A 9,732-nucleotide genomic window follows, 5' to 3' on the forward strand; every position below is an offset into this window, starting at 1 on the left:
TGTGAGTAAAACTTTTCAAAATGATCGTTGAATGGTACACGACTTTTTCGACGAAAAGGAGAATGCAATTGAGGTAATTTAGCCGCAAATGACTTTTCATCTTTGTTTTCTTTCTTTCCCTACAGTATATTATGTTGTTGTTGTATACAGAATATTTTGATATAAACACAATGATATATTTGGTCAGTTTTTAAAATCTGCCAACCGAAAAACATATACTCCATATTTATTAGTAAGAAACTTAGATATACGGAGAACATAGAATTAGGTGAGGAAAATTAAGCTTTAAACTTTAATAAAATAGAATTTGTGTATATTTTCTGTTATTTTTCTTTTCCATATTTGGAGTAAAAAAATCAAATCAGCAAGTTCTTTGAGAGGACATCAAAGAATCTGACCGAAGTTTTAATAACTGTTCTCCTTTCTCCTTCCTACTAAGTACTAACTAATTATTGGTCAATCTAGCCTTGATGCAATTAATTAATTGCGTAAGAAATAGTAGTAATATACTAATATTTTAGTAAATTCAGAAGTTGGAACTGTCGGGAGTCTTTATTTTGGCTGTAGAACCAACTGGGGACTGTTTAAAATTAGTGCGTGGGTTAAGAGCCTATTTGGTCATAAAAAGTTTTTCATTTTTTTTCCGAAATCAATGTTTGGCCATAGCATTTTTAATTTTCGATAAATTTTGGAATTTTTTAAAAATTTAAAAAATTCTAAAAAATTATTTTTTAAAATTTCCATTCAGATCACTCACAAAATTTCAAAAACAATCCAAAATTATATTCATGTCGAAATACAACTCTAATTTCAAATACCATTTTGACTTTTTCTTTTTGGAATTTTACAATTCTAATGTCTTAAGAGGTCGTTTGGTAGGAGGTATTAGAAAACATAATGCAAGCATTAACTCTATGCATTATCAATATTTTGTTTGGTGCATTTTTTCAACTTGTGTATAACTAATACTAAGGCTATTAATGCATGCATTTGTGTGATTAAAGACAAAACTGTCCTTAAAGTCCCTTAAAGCTAGAGAATATGGAGGACATTTTTGTAAACAACTATTTTTCTTAAAAATTATGTAATGCATTATAAATTTAATACACCACACCAAACAGTAGATAAGAAATAATACTTGAATTACTAATCTATGCAGCAACGGTGACCTTGGTGGAGGAGGCCTGGGTCTCAGAATGAGCAGCTTTACGGGTTTATTAGAGGCGGCGATGTGAGGTAGAGAGGGAGAAGATCGTCCAGTGAAACACTTTGAGGGGACAAAGTTAAAAAAAATGATAATATACGGAGCATGTACATCTGTAAATCACGACGCCATTTTTATATACTGCTTAAGCTGCGATTTGTAAGGCGTGCGATCCCAAAAATAATCCAGATTAAAGAAGCTGATCGAGACGCGCCCACGAAGTACTCGCCTGTCCTCAATCTTCAACTTTAACAATAAAATGATCTCGACAAGACCACGTGGCTCTCTATAAAAGCGAGTGAATAACACAGCAGAAACCAGCGAATTGTTCATTTCTTATCCGAGTATACCGCTGAGTCTCTTACTTAACTCCATTTTTTGCTTAGCTTAATTTATGAAGAAGACCTATATATTTGCGCCGAGGGAGTACACTGCGCACCCCAACCCAACCCAACCCAACCCAATCTTCATCTTCTCCCTCTCTACCTCACATCACAGTGGTCTTTGTCTCTCTGGCTTTCACTTTCACTTCCTCGTAGGCTTTAAACTTGTATAATAATAACCCAAACATTTTCAAAAAACACACTTACACTTCTCCCCCCCCATAACCACAACTACTTAAGCTCAAAACCTAGGGTTTTCAATTTTCATTCCACTCATCTCGTGTTAATAAAATTCACACTAATCATTAAACACGAATGTATATAATTGTGAATTGTTGAAATGGATCCACCTATTATTAATGAGGCATCATTCTCGGCGGCCAACCCGAGTTCTTACAGCTTAGCTGAGATTTGGCCCTTTTCCACCGCGGCAAATGGTGGCGGCAACGGTGACCTTGGTGGAGGAGGCCTGGGTCTCAGAATGAGCAGCTTTACGGGTTTATTAGAGGCGGCGATGTGAGGTAGAGAGGGAGAAGATCGTCCAGTGAAACACTTTGAGGGGACAAAGTTAAAAAAAATGATAATATACGGAGCATGTACATCTGTAAATCACGACGCCATTTTTATATACTGCTTAAGCTGCGATTTGTAAGGCGTGCGATCCCAAAAATAATCCAGATTAAAGAAGCTGATCGAGACGCGCCCACGAAGTACTCGCCTGTCCTCAATCTTCAACTTTAACAATAAAATGATCTCGACAAGACCACGTGGCTCTCTATAAAAGCGAGTGAATAACACAGCAGAAACCAGCGAATTGTTCATTTCTTATCCGAGTATACCGCTGAGTCTCTTACTTAACTCCATTTTTTGCTTAGCTTAATTTATGAAGAAGACCTATATATTTGCGCCGAGGGAGTACACTGCGCACCCCAACCCAACCCAACCCAACCCAATCTTCATCTTCTCCCTCTCTACCTCACATCACAGTGGTCTTTGTCTCTCTGGCTTTCACTTTCACTTCCTCGTAGGCTTTAAACTTGTATAATAATAACCCAAACATTTTCAAAAAACACACTTACACTTCTCCCCCCCCATAACCACAACTACTTAAGCTCAAAACCTAGGGTTTTCAATTTTCATTCCACTCATCTCGTGTTAATAAAATTCACACTAATCATTAAACACGAATGTATATAATTGTGAATTGTTGAAATGGATCCACCTATTATTAATGAGGCATCATTCTCGGCGGCCAACCCGAGTTCTTACAGCTTAGCTGAGATTTGGCCCTTTTCCACCGCGGCAAATGGTGGCGGCAACGGTGACCTTGGTGGAGGAGGCCTGGGTCTCAGAATGAGCAGCTTTACGGGTTTATTAGAGGCGGCGATGTGAGGTAGAGAGGGAGAAGATCGTCCAGTGAAACACTTTGAGGGGACAAAGTTAAAAAAAATGATAATATACGGAGCATGTACATCTGTAAATCACGACGCCATTTTTATATACTGCTTAAGCTGCGATTTGTAAGGCGTGCGATCCCAAAAATAATCCAGATTAAAGAAGCTGATCGAGACGCGCCCACGAAGTACTCGCCTGTCCTCAATCTTCAACTTTAACAATAAAATGATCTCGACAAGACCACGTGGCTCTCTATAAAAGCGAGTGAATAACACAGCAGAAACCAGCGAATTGTTCATTTCTTATCCGAGTATACCGCTGAGTCTCTTACTTAACTCCATTTTTTGCTTAGCTTAATTTATGAAGAAGACCTATATATTTGCGCCGAGGGAGTACACTGCGCACCCCAACCCAACCCAACCCAACCCAATCTTCATCTTCTCCCTCTCTACCTCACATCACAGTGGTCTTTGTCTCTCTGGCTTTCACTTTCACTTCCTCGTAGGCTTTAAACTTGTATAATAATAACCCAAACATTTTCAAAAAACACACTTACACTTCTCCCCCCCCATAACCACAACTACTTAAGCTCAAAACCTAGGGTTTTCAATTTTCATTCCACTCATCTCGTGTTAATAAAATTCACACTAATCATTAAACACGAATGTATATAATTGTGAATTGTTGAAATGGATCCACCTATTATTAATGAGGCATCATTCTCGGCGGCCAACCCGAGTTCTTACAGCTTAGCTGAGATTTGGCCCTTTTCCACCGCGGCAAATGGTGGCGGCAACGGTGACCTTGGTGGAGGAGGCCTGGGTCTCAGAATGAGCAGCTTTACGGGTTTATTAGAGGCGGCTGCTAACTCCGTTAACGAATCTACTGTGACGGAGCAGAGCGGAAGAAGCGGCGGCGGCACTGCTGCTGTCAGGCAGAGGGATATGAATTCGGAGGATGACTCTTCTAAGCTTGTTTCTACTAGTGATGCTAATGATTTGGTAATTATAATTATAACTAACTTTCTAATTGCTCTTTTTTGGTTTAAGTACACGACTAAGCGGGATGTGGATAGATTACTGTTGATTTGACATTGAAATTTTTCTAATTATTATTTTCCTGCCTAAGGACTCACATTTTTGGAAGAATAAATATTTCTCATTGAGTTGAGTCACTTTTAGATGTCAATTTCCTAATTTGTTCTCTCAGTTCTCTTCTTGTTATGTCTACAACCAATTCTTTGTAATTGGTGATGAATTATTAAGTTGTTGATGCTTGTCAAACGGAACATATACTAAGCAATTCCTTGAGCTATAAGTTGATGATGTATGTGCTAATTGTCTATTTGCTTAGTGAACCATTTTCATTCGGATCAAGTTAGGTTTCAGCATAACCCGACTTCTAAGTCTTCAGCTGATGAAAATTCTCTACTGCTTCACAATTTATAGGTTTCATAATTCTTTTCAAATATTTTGCTAGTTAAGAATCAGCTCCTGGATTTACCATATTCCTTTAGATCAAATTCTTATCTTGATATGGTTTCCAGACTTAATGAAGCTACATATTGATTTTTCTTATTAATTCAAATTATGTTCGCAGCAGGATGGTTCAGTCGCCAAACGCCAGAAAGCATCAGAATCTAAAGAAGAAAATGGCGGCTCAAAGGTAGAAGCAGAATCCAGCTCCCGGACTGTTAACAAGGGCACTGAACAAAGTAGTAAACCTGAGCCACCTAAGGATTACATCCATGTAAGGGCAAGAAGGGGTCAAGCTACTGACAGCCACAGCCTAGCAGAGAGGGTATCAAATTCTCTGAACTTTCATAACTTTAATTGTCTGATGATTTTTTCATATTGGCTGAGCAGACTCTTTATTTATCAGGCGAGGAGAGAAAAAATAAGTGAGAGGATGAAAATTCTGCAAGATTTGGTTCCTGGATGTAATAAGGTTAGTAATTTTTTTGAATTATTTCTAATCTCTACAGCGAGCACGTGGGCTCCCCGTTAGAAATAGTGGTGGCTATTATAAAAAAATGGCGATATTCTTACCATATCTACTAACGGGAACCTACATCAGTATCTTCTGTGCTTGTAAGATGGAACGCATTTCATGTATAATTAGCATTTTTCGCGTGACTTAGTTAGTAACTCTCTTACAGGTTATTGGAAAAGCTCTTGTTCTTGATGAAATAATAAATTATGTCCAGTCACTACAACGTCAAGTGGAGGTAGTTCCTCATCTTTGCAGTAGTTGTCCTTTTGGGTCTTATGAACTCAGCCATAACCTCATCTTTTTTCTCTCAATTGAACTTTCCAGTTCTTGTCCATGAAGCTTGAAGCAGTCAATTCAAGGATGAGCCACCCTGTAGAAACCTTTCCTTCAAAAGATGTAAGTATTTGGTTTTCTTTTTCCTTATCACAGGTAGCTGGTAGATGGGTTCAGGTTTATGTTGATCTAAGACAAACACTATATCTGTTCTATCTGTTAATCCTTTCAAATTTTTGGAGTCGATAATCTACAGGTGGATAATAACTTGCTGAAGGTTATTTTATCTGATATTTTATTTACTTCAGATATTGTAGATTTGGTAAAGTAAATGCCAGAAATGGTAGATATCTTTCACTGCCCTATTTCTATATCACATTTGCTCATGGCTGCAGTTGAAATCTCTTTCACCCAAAGACTCTGGACCTAGAAGTTTAAGTAGTATTAGGCACCATGGTTGTGAGAAATTATGTGATGGTCAAGTAAAGTTATTGAATTAGTTGATTTTGATATCTTCCTCAAGCATCCTATGAATGCTTGAACTCTTGCAACCACATTTCTCGTAAGAAATGCATTCATGAAAACATTGAAAACTTGTGCTCTCTTTTGATTTGAACCTTTTGGATGAAACTGATTTGCCACTAGACTGACTCTAGTCAGTTCTCTTGAGGTAGTGTCAACAGGAAATCACCTGCATTGGTGTCTGGAGCATTGCTATGTGCCAAATTGCAGTTCTGGGAAAGCTTTCCGCATAATTTTTGATCAGATAGTAGCTGAGACTTTTCTCTAGATAGGGCACGGCTTGTTTCTAGACTCCTGACACCTTTGCCATATCTTTTAATTTTGTTTTACTCTAGGCATTAATTCTAAGAATCCAGTATAGAACAGCAAGGGAAATTTTTATATGGTTAACTTAGTTTAAGTTACTATCGAGCTTTGGAGTATAGACTGGAACCATCTCTAATATGCTTCAAGGAATTTAGTATCACAACTCATCAGATAGACTGTTGTGTAGAAGCACAAAAAGAGCTTTTTGTGACCACTTTTCTTGTGCTTTCTTGCACGCGTTATTTTTTTTTTCTTATAGTTTTCGGGGTGGGGCAGGTTTGGTCTGGAAGTTTACCATTGTACAATTCTTTTGTTACCCAATCCCATCTTCATAGTGATGATGTTTAAGGGGACGTTTTGAAAGTGAAGTTTAAGCTTTTCGCAGCATTGCTAAATCTGCACTTTACCATGTGAAATTAAATGACATGACCTTTGGACAGATGTAGACCTTTTCTGATAAGCTTCCATGCTTTTGTTATCTGGTGCCACAATAAAGTCTGTGACGTACTTGCTACCTATGTTGCTCGGACTCTCCGGAAATGTTGCTGGGTGCGTGTCGGATCCTCCAAAAATAGTGTATTTTTGGAGGATCCGACACGGGTGCGGCATCATTTTGGAGAGTCCGCGCAACATAACTTGCTACTTCTTTTGCCCCACTTTCCAACTTTTACTTTTCCAGTCCTTTGTTCTCTCAATGTATTGTTTTCTTGTATGACTTGACCTTGTTGGTCCTTTAGAAATGTGTGGATATAGACTACACGATTTTGTTTCTCTACCACAATCTGCGGTGCTCGTGTGAGCTTATGCTCACCTTCTTGAGCTACATACCAAGCCGAGTTCTCTTTGCCAACTGAACTGCTATTACTGTTTTCATTCATGCATCACAGCTAGACACTAATGATCTTTTTCAGTAGAGTCAGCCCCTAAAATATTCATATTCATTGCAACACAATCTAGTGCTTGATTCTTTTCATGTTTCTATACGAATAATTTTTTGTGGAAAGCTTCTCATCACTTTCTTGATTTCTGGGGCCCTCTACTTCTCTTGCAGCTTGCACCGTCAGCATTTGATGCCACTGGAATGATTTTTGGCGCACAAGCACCGAGAGAATATGCTCAAGGAGCACAATCCGAGTGGCTCCATATGCAGGTTGGTAGCAGCTTTGACAGAGGAACATGACAGATGCCGTAATGAATTTGAATATAGGTTATTCAGGAATACTAGTCTTCCACTTCATCATGATGTTTGTGAGGGAACCTTGGCATTGGATCCTACAACTGTCCAGCAACTGTTCCACTATAGAAGAAGCATTCTTAAGTTTGTAATCGTAATCACCCTCATTTCCAGTAGAATTGTCTGTTTTATCTTGTATGATCAAGGTCGTCTAACTCAGTGTACTTGTACTATGTTGTATTGGTATAAGAAATAGACTACGCAGACTTTCTTCCTGTACTAGGCACAGATGCCTTCCCATTCCGAACGCTCTGAACATGCACAATCTCTCAGAATATATTCTTGCTCAAAGAACATATAACAAAATATATAAGACAGCCAAATATGAAGGATAGGGGAAGAACTTATGAAAAATGGCCTGAAATTGGGTATTTCTATTTCCACATTAGTCTGGAAGCTACTGGTTATTTGTAAAGATTGCGCAATAAAACTCATAAGGAAAAGCAGAGGTTTGGCAGGCAGCAGAATAGGATGCTTCTGTTGTTCGAGAGTTTCGTTTTTAGCTGTGGGCCTGGAGTAGCCAAACTACCTAGTTAGAGACCTAAAACTCGGTGGGTTTATGCTTCACTAGGAAGCATAAACCTAAGTCTATTCTGAAGATTCTGATAATGTTTTTGTTTGTTCTTTTTTATTTTTCAGTTATTTGGTATAGGCTCTAGGTAATGTGCAGGTGTTTAGGCATTTGCATTCTTGCATTGTCTCCGAGCTTTACCGTACTTATTCAATGTCATCAACTAGGTTAGATATGCGAATGAAAGTCCCCGATCCTCTTTTCCTACACAGCTTATTACATCACCAGTAGCATTTATCTGATCGAGAGGCGCAACTCAACACATATCTACATCACGGCCCGACCATTGGATATCATGGTTAATCAGTCGAAAGCCACATCAGCGTGGTTGGCTATATATACAACAACAACAACAAAAAACCCGGTGTAATCTGACAAAGTACGGTCTGAAAAGGGTAGTGTGTACGTAGACTTTACCCTAACCTTGCAAATGTAGACGTGGTTGGCTATATTTGTGTCACAATAATGTCGTCTTTGCAGCATAGACTCAAAATCACTCAATTGCATGTTAAGTAGCACTATAGCAGTTGCTTTTATTTCTAAATCTCCCCACGGATTTGTGACAGTAAAGATATAAATAGAGTAGCAGAGCCAGAGCTCGATAGTCAATACACGAACATGTATGTACCTCTGCCGGTTCTTCTAAATATCGCTAAGAAGAGATGATTTCTTCTTTTACTTCCTTAAATCTTAATTAACAAGAACAGAATCTCAGCTGGCCTCCACCTTTTGGAAGTTTCATTAGCTTAAATGCATCTTTTTTTTTTTTTTTTTTTGGTAACAATGTAAATATTACCATTAACAACAAACTCCAATACGCCTAAAGAGCACTTAAATCCCATAGCCACTTTCCATGAAGGGTACTATGTAATGTAGGCCTCCAACATAGCTAGAATTTCCTGAATCAATCTCCTACACCAATGTGCTCTCTTAGACATTCTAATTTATTCTATTCTATCTATAAACTCCTTGATCTGTACTACTATCATGTCTATATTTATAGTGTGTCCCCTAAACAATTTTCAATTCCCAGCTTTCCAAGTATGGTATATTCTTGCACTCCATATACCTGCTACTATCTCTTTTTTGAATTGCTGCCAATATCGATTCTTTATTCTGTCAAATCATAACCTTCAATTTTCATTAACCTTTTAATATGTACTTAGGTGATGTAACACAAATCATAATCAGACTTATGAACTTGGCAGGAAACCCATACCCTTTTGAGTTCTTCTTCAACAAACTCCCAACTAACCATAGTGTAAGCTTTCCTTAGGTCAATTTTCATCAAGCATCTGGGTGATGTCTGTCTATTATAGTGCCTCAAAAAATCATGACATATAAGTACATTATGAACCATAGATCTCCCTTGCACAAAAACTGATTGACTCTCTGCCATAGTTTGTCATGACCCAAAAATCACTGGCCGTGATGGCACCTAACTTGACCCGCTAGGTAAGCCAATTAACCAAAAGAAACAACCAAATAACTTATAGAAAAAAGGAAGTTAGAATTTATTTGAACTTTCACAAATTTTACCCAAGAACTGGTAGTACAAGTCATGAACATCTAGAATTTAGGATTTTCAAAGCTAATACAACTTTTCACACGATCTATTCGAAAACTACATAAACAGATTAAGAATGTCTAAAACTACCAAGAACAAGTGACAGCTTCAACCAGACGCACGAACATCTTCTGAAATCAGCACCAAACGTCACCAACAACCCTGCTCCAAAATCTACACGGGGCGTGCAGAAGTGCAGTATCAGTACAACCGACCCCATGTACTGGTAAGTATTTTGTATAACCTCATCGAAGTGGTGACGAGATTTTGAGTTAAAAGATGCTT

At 38.1% G+C, this 9,732-nt stretch overlaps 1 protein-coding gene across 2 annotated transcripts; it reads left to right on the forward strand.

Annotated features, from left to right (window-relative positions):
• The first annotated feature begins 3,344 nt into the window (after nucleotides 1–3,344).
• LOC107778067 (transcription factor bHLH79) lies at nucleotides 3,345–7,528 on the forward strand. Of its 2 annotated transcripts, none has more exons than XM_075255992.1 (6): nucleotides 3,345–3,983; nucleotides 4,582–4,782; nucleotides 4,864–4,929; nucleotides 5,141–5,209; nucleotides 5,299–5,370; nucleotides 7,127–7,528. In XM_075255992.1, exons 1-6 carry the CDS (start codon nucleotides 3,672–3,674, stop codon nucleotides 7,253–7,255), a joined length of 849 nt encoding a protein of 282 aa, XP_075112093.1. In that variant the 5' UTR covers nucleotides 3,345–3,671; the 3' UTR covers nucleotides 7,256–7,528. The 2 variants fall into 2 exon arrangements, with proteins under 2 accessions (XP_075112093.1, XP_075112094.1); XM_075255993.1 differs by having other exon boundaries at nucleotides 3,373–3,983; nucleotides 4,585–4,782.
• The last annotated feature ends 2,204 nt before the right edge of the window (nucleotides 7,529–9,732 follow it).

This window comes from Nicotiana tabacum, chromosome 6 (assembly GCF_000715075.1).
Source record: "Nicotiana tabacum cultivar K326 chromosome 6, ASM71507v2, whole genome shotgun sequence".
NCBI lineage: Eukaryota > Viridiplantae > Streptophyta > Magnoliopsida > Solanales > Solanaceae > Nicotiana > Nicotiana tabacum.

Excerpts from the sequence above, each read along its gene's own strand:
- LOC107778067 (XM_075255992.1), top strand. The coding sequence starts at position 3,672 with ATGGATCCACCTATTATTAATGAGGCATCATTCTCGGCGGCCAACCCG. Across the intron at positions 4,930-5,140 it reads TGGTTCCTGGATGTAATAAG|GTTATTGGAAAAGCTCTTGT; the intron begins GTTAGTAATTTT and ends ACTCTCTTACAG. Across the intron at positions 5,371-7,126 it reads AAACCTTTCCTTCAAAAGAT|CTTGCACCGTCAGCATTTGA; the intron begins GTAAGTATTTGG and ends CTTCTCTTGCAG.